Below are 19,777 nucleotides of genomic sequence, written 5' to 3'. Positions count from 1 at the left end.
CCTTATGTCTTTCCCTTTCTTGCCCTCTTCTCTGTCTCTTTTACTCTCTCTTCAAGTCAAAATCAGTCCATACCTTGATTCAGTGCAATTCTTGTCCATGTTTTTACTAATCCAAAAATTGGATAGCCAGTGTAAATGGAGCCTTCTACTGGTTTTTGTTTGTTTGTTTTTGTTGAATTTTAAGTTTGGAATCGTTTCCCTCCCTCCTTCCTCCCCTCGCAGTAGAGAAGGACACCATTTGATACAGACTTATAAATATATGTAAAACTGTACTTAATATGAATGCTTCTGCTTATCAGTTCTCTTTGGAGGTTGACAGCATCTTCCTTCATAGGTCTTTTATAGTTGATCTTAGTATTTATAGTACTCAGAATAACTTGCGTGTTCACAATTATTCTTTGAATAATATTGCTATTTCTGTGTACAATATACTCTTGGTTCTGATCACTTCATTATTTCATTATTTCATACAAGACTTTTCCATGTTTTTCTAAAATCAACCAGTTCATTATTTCTTAACAGTGTGATACTATTCCATTACAATCACATGTCACAACTTGATTAACCATTCTTGATTGATGCTCATTCCCTCAATTTTCAGTTCTTTGCCAGCACAAAGAGAGCTGCTATAAATATTTCAGGATGCATAGATTCTTTTCCTTTTCCCCATCTCTGTGAGAAATAATAGTATTATCAGGTTAAAGAGTATGGGCAGTTTAATAACTCTTTGTACATAAATCTAGGTTGTGCTACAATATGGTTGAATCGGTTCAAAGATCCACCAACACTGAATTAATGTCCCAATTTTTCCACATCGCTTCCAGTATTTGTAATTTTCCTCTTCTATCATTTTAGTCTATCTGATAGGTGAGAGATGATATCTTAAAGTTGTTTTCATTTTCATGTCTCTAATCAGTAATGACTATGGGCATTTTTTCATGTGATTACATATAGTTTTGATTTCTTTATCAAACAACTATCTGTTCATAGCCATTGACTCTCTTCCAAGAAACTATATAAAGATTATTTTCTCAATTTTCTGCTTTCCTTCTAATCTTGGTTGCATTGATTTTATTTGTACAAAATCTTTTTAATTTAATGTCATTATGATGACATCTTCCTTCTTAAATGCTATTTCTTGTTTATTCATAAATTCTTCTATCCATAAATCTGTTAAATAATGTATTCTGTGTTTTTCTACTTTTTCTTATAATATTTCTCTTTTTATCTAGGTTATGTATCCATTTTGACCTTGTCCTGGTAGATGATATAAGATTCTGATCTGTACCAGCTTGTTAGATTGATTTCTATTTTTTTCAACATTTTTTTTTTTTTACCAAAGAGTGAATTGTTATCCCCAAAGCTTAAATTTTTACTTTTGTCAAACACCATAATAATTTACAATTTACTCTGTAGTATATAATGTCTTCTCTGTTCCATTGATCCACCTTTCTATTTCTTAATCTGTACCAAATGATTTTGAGTTACCACCTTGTAACATAGCTTAAGATCTGGAACTATTAATCTTCCTTCCTTTATATATATATATTTTTTTCTGTTACTCCTTTGAAGTCTTTGATTTTTTATTCTTCCAAATGAATTTTCTTCTTATTTTTTCTAGTTCAACAAAATCGTTTTTTTGGTAACTTTGGCATTGAATAAGTATATTAGTTTAGTAGAATTATCATTATTATATTGGCTCTCTTCTGCTATTTACAGATTTTTTTTTGCTTACTATTATAGGACTTGAACTGTTATTCCTGGTTGTTACTATACTTATCTCAGTTTCTGGTCTTAAATGTCTTTGATAATTATTTGTATCCTTTTCAGTATGCAAGAAATAGCAGTTCTTAGTTAGATCAAATGGATTTTCTCTTGCTTTTCAAGTGATTTAAAAATCATTGTGGTGTTTTTTTTTTTTTTTTTTATTATTTACAACTACATAATGTCACTAGAATAATGATGTTATGTAATTGCAAATCATCAAAAATAAAAGAATATTATTGGTGTTTAAAATATAAGTTAGTAGAGCATCTTAAAAGTACTACATTTTCCTATATTTCAATCTAGCCTTATCTAATCCTATTGTAGTACCCAATTCATTTTTGAACTGAAGCTGCTCTCCAGTATGTATACATTGATAAATTAAGTTTAGTGGGCCACTTGTCTATGTTTCAGTGTCTGGGCAATATGTATTCTTCATTCATTTTTGTTTTCTGCATGGATTCCTGGACTGATCTTTTTTTTTTTTCTTTGTATAATCATCAATTTTATAAGAGGTCCCATGTTCTGAATGTGTAATGTATATTAGTATAAAGTCTTCCAGAAACAGGAGCATATTAAGTACCTTACCATATATCAGAATCCCATTTTTGTTCGGACCTTGTATGAAATATTCTCCACAAGAGCAGAATGAATGTGTTCACAAATGTATTCTCTATTTTATTCATTCTTTACTGATTGATGGTTGAACAGTTTACCTCATCAGGTACATTTATTATATTATATAAGTTTTTATAATATTAAGTTGGAGAAGAGTCTTTGAAACTTTCATCCTAACAAATGAAATATATTTATTTGTTTGATTTTGGTGATTAACAAAGAGTGGGATTTTTTAATATCTAAATTGCTCAGTTTTGTAACTGAAACTATACTTTGTTATAAAGAATTAAATGTGAAAGCCTGCCTGATCAATTCCCTTATTTTCTTGAAGGACATTCTTGATATATAAATAGATCATCCTCAGAATGGTTTTATAGAGATAGGAGAGTTAATATGTAGATTGATATTTAATATCTTCTCTGTATTTTCTTTTTGGTAATAATTTTATCTATGGCCTTTCCTGTTTTTGTATTATTACTATCTTTGAGATCTTGAAAATTTGTTTCTGAGTTTCATTAAGAATATATTACTTGAAGATTGGTTATTTTATGTATTAAGGTCTAAATGTCCTTACTGACTTCATCTTCCTAAGTATTATTTTCACTTGCTCATATAACACATCATTTACTAAGGTAAGAGTTCAATTCTGATGGTTTCATTTACCAAAAAAGTAGATTACTTTAGAAATGCTGATAGATGTGTTCCAATTTGCACCTATTCATTATCCTTCTAGTTTTATTTATGAATATTTAGTATAATCTGATTTACTTGGTCTCATGCTGAACTTTTTACAGATCAATTTTCACTTCAAGTTTAGATCTGAGGCAGTTTCTGGGCTGCTTCTTATGCTAACTTTGACATTATTCAAATCTCTCTTACAAATAGTAATTACCAAAGTTGGTGTCTTTATCTTGTTCACTTTTCTCTCTTCCCTCCTTTTTAGACTAATAACTTGTTTAAATAGGTTAAATTAAAGATTTGGTAATTATATTCAATTTTTTATTCTTTTTTTATTGGGTACTTTTGTTAATTTTTGTTCTGGTTTATCAGTATTTAATTTTACAGTACGCAAGACAGCAGATTCAGAATGACTTCATTATCAATAATTAAGCATTTTCTTGTTGAGATGTAGTCAGTTACATTTTTTCCATTTTTCAGTGAGAATGTTTGATGCTCTAATGCATTCCAGTTCCCTTCTTAAAGAAGCTATTTGTTATATAGATGTGAAGTTTTTGCATATTCTGCTAATCTTTGGCCTCTTTTATTTCTTAATTCCCAACTTTATTTTCAAAACTTTTTTTTTTCCTACTTCGTGATGACTGCAGATCAGGGCTTTTTGTACTTTTATCCGTTTCATAAATCATCCTGGACAAAAGAATTCATCACCTGGTGACCACCCATTTTGTGAAGATATTCTCTGTACTTAATTAAGTTGATATACAGACGTGGACAGAAAGTCTTATCAGGACTATATTCAAAACCTTTTCAACTTTATAATGCTGTTTGTAGTCTCCATTGGGAAATTATAAAAGTTTCTTTTTTGTTAAGTTGTATATTTCCTCTTCTTCCCTCTTCTCTACCATGTCCAATTCTAAAGTATTAATGCATACTAAGGATTAAAATTCATATAAATTTGAGAACAACAGCATCTTTAGACAAGACCTGAAGAGTCTCACTTATCCAAAGATGAGTGAGGGTGATGAGATGGATTGTGGGCAGATGATGGAGGATTGTTAATAAAAGTGGGAAGATCAGTGAAAAGAATCTTCTAGAGATTTACTATCCTTTTTCCTTACTAATGTCATTCTTGCCTCGTTGAAGTAAGTTGGCCTTGAAGTAAGGTGAGATGTGAAGAAGAGGTTGGAATGAGTAGTTTCAGGGAGCAATAGACTAAGAAACAGATGGAAAGAGGAAAATTCCAAGCTGTGGCAATGGAAGCAGAGAGAAGAGGGGGAGGTCTCTCAAGCAGTATAGCCATTTATATGTAAGAATTACATGTAATTATATGTAAGATTTTGTATGAAAAGTATGTAAATTAGGGATTACAAAGGTTAAATGTGTTTTTAAACATCCAGAGTTTTTTGGTTGGCTATTAAATATTCACATTTAATTTTTTTTTTTTTAAATCAGGTATCCTATGGTGAAATGGTAGGATGTGATAACCAAGATGTAAGTATCAAAATAATATGTTGGAATGGTAGAAAACATTAGCATTTTTAATATATGAAAATTGTCCTTTAGTTCTGTTATAATCTCAAAATTGTGGTTTTGTTTTTGTTATTATTTGATATTGTTATTAATTTAGGATCAAGAAAATTAAAATCGGTCATCAATCATTGATTAACTGCCACTATGTATCAGACATGGTAGTAGGCCCCAAAAAAGAAACAGTCCCTTTCCTTACAGACATTGCATCCTATTGGGGAAGAATGTATGTACATTTATAGATATATATAAATTATATCCAAATAAAAACAAAGTGATTGGGGGGGGGGAGTGGAGAAGTAAGATTATTATGATTGTTGATTGATACTTTTGGAATGTTGGAACATTCTAAAAGTAAATAATTCCCTTAAATTTACTCAGTATTAAAATGTAATGATAATTTTATAACTACTGACATAGCATCTCTTTCAACAGTTTTCACAGATGTAAATGTGACACCTCTTTCTCCTAAAAGAAAAATGTATTTAACAATATCTAGAATACATTTATTGCAACAAACATAGAAACTTTAAAAAGGAATGCTTTAAAAAGTGTGTAGGGAAGTAATATATGTCTTTGAATTACATTCCTATTCCATTAATTGAATTATGATCTATAAGACAGTGATATATATTGTCTTACAAATGATAAACGCTAAATGTTTGTTTTCTAGTTTATGTTATTCATTTAGTACATAAACAAAGATATAATACTGATCTTATTCTTTAGGACCTTTACAAACCTTCAGAGAGTAGAGATAAAGAAGTTACTTGGTTTTTTATCTTTTTTGTTTATTTTGTTGTTATTATTATTATTTGCTGAGGCAATTGGGGTTAAGTGACTTGCTAGAAAGTGGTAAACGTCTCTGAGGCCAGATTTGAACTCAGGTACTCTTTACTTCAGGGCTGGTATTCTATCCATTATACCACGTAGCTGCCTCAATGTTTTATCATTAAAGATTTTTGGAAAAAGGAGTTTTCCATAAGAAGGGAGCCTATTTTGGATTTGGTCCTGGCATTTTTGTTCTATATCTATATTCATATCAATTTTTTTTGTCTGTAATTGTTATTTGGCTGTAGGCAGACCACTGAATTTTATAAAAGTGGCAAAGAGAAAGAATTAAGTGGTTATATGGGCATTCCGGTATTGAAAGCAAATTTGAAATTTAGAAAAGGCAGTGGAGGTTAAAAGGAAAGCTATAATTAAACTTTTACATTTTATTGTATCTTATTGCTTTTGTGTTTTAGGGAGTAAGTTATAGGCTAGGAGGACACTAGCAACAGCTCCTCTTCCCAAAATCACTTACCTAGTTGTGAATGGGTTCTGCTGAAGAATTTTATTGTATTATTTTTTTAAAGGGCACTGAAAAAGCTCTTATTTGAACAGTTGATGAAGAAAAGTAGCACATTTGTTGGTGTTTCATTTACCATTTTCTTCCCTAGCTCCATCTGTGTTCCATTTCTTTTTTTAGAAATGTTTTTGTTGTTCGGAAATAGCAGTATAACTGCAAAGGACCTGTGTTTTCTTGTGTATATAAGACTTGACCTCTATGAATATTTTAAATCCACAAAGGTGATAAAAGTTTATATCTGTAACATGCTTCCATACTTTTGAAGGGAATTAGTAAGACAAAAATTTTAAAAATATTTAAAATATATTTAGCTTGTATGCAAGATCTCATAGTTTTCTCCTTGCTTTTGAAGAGTCATATGTCAACTTTTTAATTTAATGAAATTGAGTGAAGTACTAATTATAAATATCCCAATTATGAATAAAATAAGCTTATCAGAAATCAGATTCTTTGTTTTCTCACTTGTAAAAAGAAAGGGCTAGACTACATCTCAGAATAGAATAGTAGTGAAGCCCTTTGTAAACTGTAAAGCACCAACTGTATTTTAACTTTATATATATATATATATATATGTATATATATATATATGTGTGTGTGTGTGTGTGTGTGTGTGTGTGTGTGTGTGTATATACATACACACAACCTTTAGCTCTAAAAACTTTGTAATATGATTACAATAATAATTTAATTGAAATGGCAGTCATTTTTTTTTCTTAGTGATAATAAAGATTTTTGTTGATATTTTGTTTTCTAGTGCCCTATAGAATGGTTCCATTATGGGTGTGTTGGATTGACGGAAGCACCAAAAGGAAAATGGTACTGTCCACAGTGTACTGCTGCGATGAAGAGAAGAGGCAGTAGACATAAATAAGCTTGGGAAAAACTTAATGCAAAGCATTTTATACAGGACTTAAAAAAACAAATCACATTTCCTGGCAACCACTTAAAGGATTAATATAGGCAGTCCTATAAGATCTCAAACTATTAATTTTATTAGTTGTGTTTTAATAATGTAAGTAAATTATTTATGCACTCGCAGTGTGCTATAAATACTATTCCAGTTAGCCTTGGATTATTTCAGTGGCCAACATATGCAGACATTTGTACTCTCCAGCCATTTTCTCAAAGTAATGGGCATTCTGTTATTTAATCTTCAAAGAATTACAACAATGAAGATTTTAAGAAAAGTATTTTATATTCAACAGGTATATTCTGCTGCATGTACTGTACTCCAGAGCTGTTATGTAACACTATGTATATAACTGGTTGCAAAAAAAAAAAAAAAAAGTCAGTGCTTCTAAAAAGAATTTAAGATAATGGTTTTTAAATGCCTTTATAGCTTTGTTTCTTTGTGAAACTAAATTCAGCAGGCTGAAGAAAATGGTTCATGTATAAAGTGGGCTGGTGTCCTCTAGAGTACTTGGGTACATAAACAGAAACTCCTGTAGAGTAAAAACTAATTTGTGCCATTAGTCTTTATATGTTTCTGCATCAAAATAGGATGCAGTTCATGAGGGTGGGGTGGGGGGGCTTGAGGGAAAAGGGTGTTAAAGTGATAAATTTTTATACCAAATGTGTTTATTTTTTTGTGCAAGTAATCCTTAAAATTGGAATTGTATTAGGTGTTAAAATAAAATTTTTTAAAAATTACTTGTATTTATATTTTACACATTTAACAGATAATAGCGAAAATTTCTAAAGTCCAATCATCTTTCACCTTTCTCATTTTATCTAAAAAGGGTCCCGTGATATAGAGATTGTTCTGTGATATCTTTAATATTGTTTGCAATTTGTGATATGAACATAAGAAAAAAGAACCTTTTTAATGTAAATTTTAAATGAATATTTATTTTTTTAGGAATACCCTTTTACTTCAGTATATAAGGGAAAACAAATAAAATTACATTATATAAAATAAAAATGATTATTATAAAATATTTGTCTTAAGGCAAAATGCTCATCTGAATAGACTACAGACCCTTGAGTTAGAAACTTACAATTAAATTTTACTTTTTGTTTTTCTCCAAACTAGAATGATAGCTAAGTCAGATGTAAACACTCTGGGCCTTAGTTTCGTATTTATAAAAACTAGAGTGATTGTCACTACAGCATTTGTAAATGTCTATAAAAACATTGAATTTTTGTTCCATAGGTGCTATTGAAATTCTAAATTTTCAATGAGTGGGTTTGATACTGAAATGAAAGTTTCTGATTAGCAGATAAGTATTTAAGATCCTTAATGTTTCTTTTTTTGAATACCTATCTTAAAAGCTTTCTTGGCCCATCAGATTTCGTTGATTAAACCCATTTTAGAAGCCTGTATAGAAAGCCTCTTTCAGAAAATAGCGCAAGTTCTATGCAATGCTATCCAAGGGAGCTGAATAAGGTCCCTTCAAATACTAAGATTCTAAGCTGTCATAATATGCCTCTCAACCATATTGTAACATAAAAGCAAGTTAAGCTTCTTGAGCACCAGTGACGCCTTTAATTGATAGCTTATTAATAAAGCCTTTAGAAAACTACACAAAATGATAATTAGTTATTAGCATATTATCTGAATATGCCATATAATTATATAATATACTTCCTATGGTGCAGCATGACTTTCTGCAGTTTGGTCGTCGTGTTGTAATTAGTCAAAGGTAAAAGTCTTTAATAACATCTTATTTTCATCACTGTCTCAGCTTCTGAGCTAGAAGTATGCTTAATTGCTGCTGGAGCCACTTTCAATGTAAGGATTTCATTAGATCTATTTTGATTTTTACCATTGAAGAAAATTACACTCTGACAAGGGTTAAACTGAAACTAAATATTTTATAACATATCTATATATAAAGTGGTACACCAAAGTTTTGTGAAGTTGATAAGTAATGGATAAAATGTTTTTAAAGCCTGCCACAAATAATTGGGCCACATATGGAATAGCTACCTCATCCCAGAAAACATGGCCAACGTTTAATATTGTCTGTGATGTATACGCCAAGGTCCACAGTGAAGGCACCTGGTTTTATAAAATGCACATTTAGAATCTTTGTTGTACATGTGATAATTGGTATCACACACAAAAAAAATCCAAATGTGTAGTGGGTTCACAAACTATATAGGTGGTGAAAATTGAGGCCTTCTGTGGAGTGTGTATTAAAATGTTCATGGTGACACATTTGAAGCAATAAATGGCTTAATTAAATGCCTAAATGAAGCTGAGTGTTTGATAACCATAAACTCAATTATTTGAAAGGTAGTTTTATGCTGTGTAGCCATCTTTCTCTTAAAAAAAAACCTGAAGACTCATGGAACCAAATAATTATTATATATGTATACTTTTTGTTGTCACCTCCTTAGATTTCTGTGGTGCATGATATTTACATTTGATATTTGATCATATCATTTGCGATACTAAGGGTAAAGCATTTTTATACATTACAATTCATTGCACTTAATTATTTGGCATAAAATTGTCAGGTTTTTGTTTCTATTGTCTGTTACATTTTCCTAATTTAATATCAAGCTACATTTCAGTATTCTGGAATTGAGATTTAGTGAACAACATTCTCTAAGTAATGTGGGAACTTTTCAAAGTGGATTTCTTGTTAAGAATTTGTAATGTAATATTGACTTACTCTTTTCTGTGCTTTTAAAATAACAAATTTTGGTTCTTCTCATTTAACTAAAATCATTTAAAGCCAGAGACCAAAGCAATAATTAGGCTACAATACTCTTTCTTCCTAAATAAAATTCCTGAATTGTTTTTGACCCTGCAATAAGAGTTTTCCCAGCAATGTGAGGACCAGTAATAGCTTGTGCCAGACTAACTGTATTTCCTTTTTTATTTGTTTGTTTTCTTTAAACAGGGTTGTTAGAATGCTAGGCATTGTGGTACAATGTAAAGAGTAATTATTTTGTAGTCAGAGTGCCTATCTCCAAATTATGCCTCTACCTACTCACAGCAGTAGTGCTGTGTTATCTTTGGCAAAACACTTAATTTCCCTGAGGAGCCTGATTCCTCATCTGTAAACTAGAATCCCTTCTAGCTCTAGATCTGTGGTAAATTGAAAGAAGGCTACAGTCTGAATTTTAGCCACACACATGACAAAGCTTATCATGTTATCCTTTTAGACAAGATGGAGTGATGTGGGATTCCCATTAGTACAGGGAGGTAGATTTCCAACTAGCTGAATTATTTCATACTTGTGTCCCCTAGAAGCTGGCAATGCTTCTTTAGGGCAATGGTGTCAAACACAGAGTTTCAGCAACCTGAATCAGATGAAAATATAACAATAAGCCAAAAATTTAATAAAACATAACTACATTTTAAACATTTTATTACATTTCAAAACTAAATCTAGACTAGTCCCCCAGTGTCATCTTTGACACTGGACTGTTTTAACATTTTTAATCAGTGATTTTGATTAAAGCATAGCTGGCATGCCAAATTTGCAGGTGACAAAGCTGAGAGGAATAGCTGATGTAATAAAATTTGAAAAGCTCCTATGAGTTTAATTAGATGTTTGCAGGTGATTTGTGTATCTATCTAGCCTTCTCTCATTGAGCACCTGTCCCACATTACCAACTACTCATTGGACATTTTTCAATTGTATAGCCTATAGACATCTCAGAATTAAATGTCCCAATCAGAATTTGTTAACCTTCCCCCAAAACCCACTTCTGAACTTTATTTTTTATATACAAGGCACCATTGACCTACTAATCAAATAATTAGGCACATTACTTTGTAGTAATTTTCAGCTCATTTCTTTCACCTTTTCATTAACAAGTTTTGTTAATGCTGCCTCTATAGCATCTCTTGCAACTGCTTCCTTTCCCCACTAATTGTAATCATTATCTCTTGTCTCGACTATCACAGGAAGCTTCTTACTGGTCTTCCCATTTTATGTTCCTTTTATTATTATTCCTAAAACACAGGTTGTCACTGCTGCTTAAAAACTCCAATGGTTTCCTATTCTAATATTAAATACAAACATGTTTATGTCATTTAAAGTTTCACATCCTGGCCTTATTCTATCCTTCTAGGTTTATCGTATATCCCTCCCCATCATGCATTCCATAATCCAATCAAATTGGCTTTGCTATTCGTCATACATTGCATTCCATTGATGAAATTTATTAATAATAAAGTGCTTCATGAGTTAAAAAAAATTTCAGTTTCTTAGATCCAGACTAGGTATATACAGTTTGTCTAAAAAGAAGATCTAGAAGGAAGGTTTTAGTGCATTGCAAACAATGATTTAACAGTGTGAGATGATTGCTAAAATTATTGTGCTAGTGGCCTGATTTACAAATTATATTTTCCAGGAATAGGGAAGTGCACTCTAGCCATGGTCCAATGAAATTGGATCATTATTCTGAGCACATTTTAGAAAAGGCATTGTTAAACTTGAGTGTGTAAGAGAAGAGGATCATACAAAAGAACTGGAAAAGACTTTAAGGGTCATACATTCCAATCTCTCATTTTACAAATGAGGACAGAGGTTCAGAGACATTAATTTGCTTAAAGTCCCAAAAATTATAGTATATTCAAATGCAAATTTTCTTAGTCTAAGTATTAAGCTTTTCCCACCCTGCCTTCCACAACCAAAATACCAAAGGGTTCCTGCATCCTAGTAATTGGATAAATGAAAAAGCACTTATTAAGTACTTAATATGTATTTGGATACAAATAGAAAACTCCAGACAGTAGGAACTGACACTTCTTCGGAATGCAACACGTAAAAAGGAAATTCAGCTGTAAAGCAGATGGTAAAAAGTCTGCCCTCCTAAGGGTGCTAAGGGACAGAAGGAAGTATAGGATGTAGTTACATAGTAGTTGACATAAATGTGTGAAAGATGACAGGGTATAGAAGCAGGACAGATGATAGGACCCTAGAAACAACTGGGCTGCATTTGGGATAAAAAAAAAAAAATCCAGATTCAATTCAGTTCTGGTGCAAGGCCTTAAGGATAATCCAAAATAAAAGATACAGCCAAAGCATCATTTCTCATATAGCATTTATTCTTAGACTATTCTATCATGTTCAAGAGCCTTAAGAGTAATAAAAACATGTAGTTGTAAAATCAGAAATTTTAGTGTTTGCTATTTAGGCTACTAAAACATGAACTGAAATATGGTATCTTCTACTTGATAGTCTTTACCATTTTATCACTTTTAGTTTCATTAACTATATTCAGAATTAGTTATGTTTGGTTCTGGTGCTTAGTCAACTTGCACATAAGAATGTGTTAAGAAAATTTAAATACAGAAAAATTAGGATTTGGAAAAAAAAAAAAGCAAAGTACTTGTACTATTACAAAACATGTAATAGTTTTGTGGAATAGGTGGAAACATGGTGGAACAGGTGATAGGTGGAAAATATTAATAATGGTTCAAGGAAAAAAGACTCAATTCAACTTTTTAAACTTCAACTATTTGGCTATTTCAGGAGAATGTGATTGGTTTTTTGTTGTTGTTGTTGTTGTTTTGTTTTTTAACTACTGTCCTAATTTCCTTGGATTCCCCTTCCCCCTGCATTTAACTATACATATATAGACATAATATTTCCTAATGGGAATTTCTTAAGGAACAGTAAGTTGGTTTGTTCATTTAAGTAGATAAAATCAATTAATTTGAACTTGTCACCTAATCATATGGACAACCCTGGTCATATAGACAACCTTGCAAATGTCTTGCTAATGTTATTAAACACAAGAAGAGCTAAGGGAAGAAAGAATGTGGGTAGAAAAGTATAAATAAATTATTTATATGGTGGATTTTTAAAACTATGGACATCACAGAATGGGCTCTTCATTGTTGCCAATTTTCTGGACAATCTGGCTTAATTTTAGTATGGAATACTTACCTTTCTGCAAGGAGTAATAAAGAAATTAGGTTATTTGTAAAATACCTTAGAACATCTCTACTTTTGAGCTAATACAAATACAAAGCACTAATTAAGGAGAAATGTTTTGCTGCTTTTATGGGGAGCAAATCTTCTCAATCTCTCTTTTATTTTCTACCTTCTGGTTCCATTAAAACACATAATTAAGAATTGGCCATAGAGTATTTGAGTTATTCTGTTTTATTTTATTGGGAGTAAATAGGGACTGGTGAGAGGATTGAACCAGTAAAACTGTGGGGGGAGGGGGGGAAAGGGAGGGAGGTGTACTCATATGTGTTTTGTATATAAGGTTTGTCTATAGATGTATATTCCACTTGATTTTCTATATGATTTCAATGAATTTCACTTTTTGGGAATTCTCTCTAATAATTTTATAACTTTCTCATTGAAAAAAAAGCAGTAATGTTTGTTTTACTGGTAAGAGTTACTTAATGTTTGAAAACCCACCATATAGAAAAGCAGTACAGTATTGTAAAAGCATTGAATCAAGAATCAAATTCTGTTGAAATTCTGAGTCCCAAGTCTTCCATTTACTCAACTTACAAAACTGTAAAATGGAACTAATAATATGAAACTGATAAACCAATAAATTAGAAACACTCGCCTGGTTTACTAAACTTAGTGAGTCTCACATAGAATAATGTGCATGAAATCAGTGCATGAAATCAATGCCAGTATCATATAAAAAGCACACCAGATAATGGAAAGGGTATTTGAATCCTATTAGCCTTTATTAGCTGTTTTAGTCAATTAATTTCTCAGAACCTTAGTTCTATAATCTGTAAAATGATGGATAAGTGTTCACCAACTTTGCAGGGTTATTGTGAGGAAAGTATTTTGTCATCTTTATAAAGCATTATGTAAATGGAAGGTATACAAGTATATTGTAATCATTCAAGTCTGTGAAGTAATGTGCTCCTTAGAAAAATTTTACTTTATTCCAATCAAATTTTTGATTTGATTGTTTAACTGTTATTAGTATTCTCTTTTTTAATCAACATTTCATAACCATAATGCACAGGCCTGTTCAATTTGTGTTTTACCCAGAGTTCTCCCCTATTCTTTACCACCAACAAAGAAGGAAGCTGAAGTGTCAAAACTCAAAATTGTCTTCTTGTATTTTGTGTCAAAATTTGGTAGTTGAAGGAATCTAAAACCAATTATTAAAATGAATGTGATTTAATGTAAATTTCACTTCCTTTTTAATCCCTATTTTCTTTTTTTATTATTTTTATTATGAATAATCTGCACTTGTCTATTTTTTTAATAAAGAAATTCTCCTTTTATGTATTTGGGCCTTTCAACCTTAAGTTGATTAAGGTGATAGTGTAATTATCGCTTATTTAGAATTTTGTAAACTTTCGTGTATTCAACAGTAAAAATAACTAGGGTACCCATTCTAATTCTCCTTTGCATTTTCAAATGATTCCAGTAGGGGGACCCTCTGTGCCAAAATAACAAAACCAAAAAACCCTTAAGACATACTAATTAATATATTAAAAATTATATGACTAATTTCTAGCAAGTGTATTCTTTATATATAATAATATACTGGTAACAAGTAGATGAACGATTTCTAACAAGTCTTAAGTGGTTGGAATAGGATTTTTACATGTCATGCTCCAGGCATTTAAAAAAATAATCCATCAAAACTAATCAAAATTTCAAACATCTACCTTCAAAGTACTTGTGTATGTCGCCAAACAATAATGTGATGCTATCATGAAAGGTTCTTCATGGGATCATTTGTTCAATGATAACAGTAACAGAAAGCAGGTTAGGTCATGGAGGAGAAATGACATTGATTTTTGAACTGTGAAGAACAAAGCTCAATTCTAGACTTTGCTACTTATGGTAAGTTACAACACCTCTAGACTTTTTTCTTTATCAAATGAGAAAGTTGAAGTAGGTAAACTTTAATGTCCCTTCTAGTTCGGGAATTTATGGTTCTATGATATTAATATGAATTATGATGTTATGATCATACTATCATTAAATAATTTTTTAAGTATTTTTACTTAAATGTTCCAAAGTAGATTTTCTGCTTATCTGAATTAACTTGAGTCTTTTACATATGCTTAAAAGGAGCCTGATTTGTATAAGGAAAATGATGAAAACAATAAAATAGACCTTATATTTTTAGGAATTATAAATGTGTTAATTTTGATGAATAAGTGACTTTTATTCTTATGCTGAAAAGTTTGTGCCTCAGAAGAAGTTTCTAAAATTTTTTCAAAAAGTAGTAAATCTGATCTCATACTGGATGCTTCCTAGCTCAGTTACTCTGGGCAAAATATTTAATCTCAAGGTATCCCAGGCAACTTTAAAAGATCTATTAAATTGCTACAGAGATATTTTCCATTGGAGAAGGTGAAATAAAATCAAAAAACATTCATCAAGGTTTCTTATATACCAGACATTATGTCAAATGCTGAGGATAATAAGGGAAAAACAGCCCTTGCCCCTCAAAAAGCTCACAATCTAGTGAGAGATAACATATAAATACCTATGTACAAACAAGATGTATTTATATGTTACATATGTATATGTATATATGTTTATATACATACATACGTACACACAGAATAAAATTGAAGGTAATCTTAAGGGAAAAGTATTGGCATTAAGGGGAACCAGGAAAAACTTCTTATAGAATGTAGAGGGAAAGTTTCTTATGAAACTTGAAGGGAAGCATGGAATTTAGCAGACAGAGATAATGAAAGCAAACATTCCAGACATGAGAGACAGCCAGAGAAAATGCTTAAAAGTTAGAAGATGGAATGTCTTGTGAAAGAGAAAAAAAAATTGCCACCCTGATGAAAACCAGCCTGTGCCTGTGAATAGATCCCAAACACATTAAAATTAAAAATATGTGTTGACTGATAAAAATTTTAAAATATATTACAGTTTTTAAAATTTATCTTAGTTCTACAGAAGATGAAAATAGTTAATGGAACAGACAGTAAAATTTTTTATTTAATATAATAGATACTATGTGACGCTAGGTTGTGATATAACAAAGGGTGAATTTGCTGTATTATATGAATTCACTTCATAGAAGAGTGGGCATTCTGGACATATGCCGAAATGAGGTTATTTTTCATGCCTTAAAGAAGAAGAAATTAGCTTCAAAGGATATGGTTTTTGCTATCCACCTGTGTGCCCACTGATAAGTACTGCAGTTTGATGTCATGCCTAACAGAGGGCATAGAGCATGAAATCTGAGGTTTGAGAAGCTGAAAGAAAATGATGTGATTGGAGCTGCCCCAGGGTACATTTATTTTGGGAAATGGAACAATTCCACATCCAGGAAGTGATTAAAATTCCAGTGAAGCTGATGATGCCATAAGCCCTTGGAGGTACTCAAAATGGAAACCACTAACCTAATATAAGAAACTAATGAATCTTTAGCAATATATCTTTGAAAATGGACAAGTATTTCCATAGTTGGTTACAATTTTTTCCTTTTGAATTTAAAATATTATCCATGAAATAGAAACATCAAAGCTAAAAATATAGTCCATTAAAAATATGACATTCTTTGGTCATATCCGGGGGTTGTGCTACTCTTCTACAAAACCGGATTTTGTTTGAAATAACTGACAAGACAATTTGTTTTTAAAAACTGACAATTGGATTTTGAGTATAAATTCTATTTCCTGTGTGGGAACTGTGGATAAATGGAGTTAGCACCATTTGCCAGCATATCAAGTGGAATATAAGATAAATATAGAGAGATATGTATATGTGTGTGTATGTATGTATATATATAGGTCTCTATATATGTGTGTGTGTGTTTATATCTATATAGGTGTATATATATATATATATATATATGTATTTTTTGTTTGATATATGTGTATACACACACACACACACACTCACACATATATATGTTTGTATTTTTTGTTCATTTGATCTTTGTATCCCTAGTGCCAAGCAGATAATAGATGATGAATCTTCTTTTTCTTTTTTTATTTTTTTGCTGAGGCATTGGGGTTAAGTGACTTGCCCAGGGTCACATAGCTGGGAAGTGTTAAGTGTTTGAGACCAGGTTTGAACTCAGATCCTCCTAACTTCAGGGCTGGTGCTCTATCCACTGTGCTACCTAGCTTCCCTTCTTGGTCTTTATTACAGGACTGATATTCAAAAATTAAAGATAATCTATAGGGTCTGTGTGTGTGTGTGTGTGTGTGTGTGTGTATGTTTGTATTTTTGTTTGTTTGAGCTTTGTATCCCTAGTGCCAAGCAGATAATAGATGATTCTTGACAAATACCTAACAGGACTGATATTCAAACTTTAAAAATAATCTATAGGATCTAATAAATTAGAGGTGAAATAGATTCCAGAGGTCATTTAATACAATTCTTTCACTTTATCACTGAGGGAATTGGAGTTTTGAGGCATGAAGAAACATGGCCAAAATCACACAGATGATAAGTAACTGAGCTGTGATTTGAACCCAGGTCCAGTGTTCCTTCTATTACACCACATTGGGAGATTGCCTTCCTTGTTTCAACTATGTTTGTTTTTCCTGGAAACATTCTTTAGACCAGAGATGTTAAACATACAGCCAGCCCTCAGCTCAAGTGTGTCCAGAACCATTTTAAAATGTAATTGGGAAATATTAATTATAAAAGAATATAAAATGTAAATAATGTTAATATGTGTTTTCTATGTTAATACATGGCCTTCAAGGATCTTTATGTATGATTTAGCAGTCCTTTTTTCTATTTAAGTTTGATATTGCTGTTTTAGATTCTAGGCAGCACAAAATACTGGAAAAATATACTGGATTTAAGACATAAGTCCCAGCTCAAGTCCCAGCTGGGCACCTTACTAGGTGTGACCTTAGTCACACAAGTAAATGTTTTGATCCTGTTTTCTCATTTATCAAATGAGAGTCTCAGATTGTTCATGATAATGTGTTTAAATTTGGGAGATATTTTTGTTGTTGTCCTAGGGCTCTGGGGTACTTTATATTTAAGGAGGTTTGGAGGATTTTTTCAGGCAGTAACCAGAAACCTGAAGCCTTCAGATGAGTTCCAGGCTGCTAGGAGCTGAAGGAGAAGAAAGAAGGAAATTTACCTTCAAAGCTGAGTCTTGTTGCCCTGATTGAGTACCAGTGACACTAAGTTGGAGGCTGGGGATGGGGATGGAAGTGAGGGATGGGGGAAAAATGGTCTCAACAACAATAGCAACAACAAAAATATTCCTTAAATTTAATACAGTACCATGGTAGAGAAGAGCAGTAGCAAAGGAGAAGGTCCCGATTTGTGACCAAAGAAAAAGTCCCCCACAAACTCCAGGCATTCGCTATTGCTGCCTCAATGCATGCTTTTAATACTGACCTTTCTGGATTCCTTTAAGTCACAATTCAAAACCCAACTTGTACAGGAAGCCTTTCCCAACCTCTCATTAATTCTAGTATCTTCCTTCTATTATTTCCTATTTATCCTTTATGTAGTTTGCTTTGTACTTATTTATTTGCATGTTGTCTCCCCCAATTTGATTATAAGCTCCTTAAGGGCAGTGACTGTCATTTGATTTGTTTTATTTTGTTTTTGCATTCCCAAAACTTAGTATAATACTTGGCACAGAGTAAGGCCTTAGAAATGGTTTTTGATCCATGCCTTGACTCTATGGATCTGAGCCAAAAAGTAGAGGGAAGTTTCTATTCTAATCTTTAGCTCTGCACATAAGCCTGTAGTAGACTAACCAGGTCAGGAAACCAAGACCAAAGACGAGTCAAACAATTCAATCTCTCTGAAGTTGCAGAACTCTCTGGTAGGCCAGCAGTATTGAGAGCAGTAGCAGTCCATTGAATCTAAATCCACATAACTGACAGCTCCAAAGTTGGGTCAGAAACTTGTGGAGTTCAGACCAAAAGGGCAATGAAGACCTCTCCCCCAGTGATAATGCCGCTTCCAAAAACTTGCCAGCCTCCAGACTAAGCTGTAAAAACAATAGAAGGACATAAAAAAGACACAAGCTCAGGCCAGATAACCATGCTCCCAGAAATGAGACAAGCCCAACATGAACATCAAGTCCAAAGACAAGAAATAGATTATCAAAATGAACAAAAACCAAAATAAAAGATTTTCAAGCATTTTTGATAAAAAGACCAGAGCTGAAAAGTCACTTAAGCTCTGTTTCAGTTTCTTCATCTATAAAATGGAAAATAACATCTTCTGAGGTTGTTGGGAGCATTAAGTAAGATAATAATTATAAAACAGTTAAGATAGTACCTGGAACATATTAAACATTAAATATTAGCTATGATGAGAATGAAGAATAGAATATTTGGCATTCAAACACAGAACTCAAAAGAAATAAAAAGGTAAATCTAAGTAAGAAATAAGGGACTAAATATGGTTAGGGTTTATATTCTTATTTGGGAAATGATACATATAATTCTTTAGAACATTATCATCACTAAGGGTCTTAGAGGGAAGTAATTAAACAAATGGCATGGCTATGATTCCATTATGTTGGAATGATTTTTTTTTTAAATGATTTTTAAAAAATAATGGAAGTATAGGGAAGAGAAATGCATTGGGATAGTAGAAAAGAATATGATCTCAGAAAAAGCAAATGCAAAATAAAACTAACTGAAAAAACAAGCAAGAAAATTACATTTTGCTAAAAGATACCATAAACAATGGATTAATATTAATATTGAATATATAAGCACCAAATAGCATGGCATCCAAGTTCTTGAAGAAAAAGTTTACATTACATGAGAAAATAAGCAATAAAACCATATTAAAATAAGACCTTAATGTACCCTTTTCAGACTTAGATAAACCAAATCAAATTAAAAAAAAGAAAGAAAGAAAGAAGTTAAGAAACTAAATAGAATAGAAAAATTAAATAGAAAAGTGATAGCTCTTTAGAGAATACTGAATGAGAATAGAAAGGAGTATAACTTTTCTTCATCTATGC

At 31.6% G+C, this 19,777-nt stretch overlaps 1 protein-coding gene across 3 annotated transcripts in view; it reads left to right on the top strand.

Annotated features, from left to right (window-relative positions):
* The window catches only part of ING3 (inhibitor of growth family member 3), a 46,463-nt gene extending 38,875 nt beyond the window's left edge, over positions 1-7,588 (top strand). For all 3 annotated transcript variants that reach the window (XM_052000345.1, XM_052000344.1, XM_052000346.1), the window contains exons 11-12: positions 4,513-4,551; positions 6,693-7,588. In XM_052000345.1, the coding sequence (XP_051856305.1) occupies positions 4,513-4,551; positions 6,693-6,809 (156 nt within the window). In that variant the 3' untranslated portion in view covers positions 6,810-7,588. The remainder of the gene's footprint in view (positions 1-4,512; positions 4,552-6,692) is intronic.
* The last annotated feature ends 12,189 nt before the right edge of the window (positions 7,589-19,777 follow it).

This window comes from Antechinus flavipes, chromosome 5, assembly GCF_016432865.1.
Source record: "Antechinus flavipes isolate AdamAnt ecotype Samford, QLD, Australia chromosome 5, AdamAnt_v2, whole genome shotgun sequence".
In the NCBI taxonomy this organism is placed as follows: Eukaryota; Metazoa; Chordata; class Mammalia; order Dasyuromorphia; family Dasyuridae; genus Antechinus; species Antechinus flavipes.
Note: the sequence above shows the minus strand (reverse complement) of the source record. Positions and strands in the feature narration are given on the sequence as shown.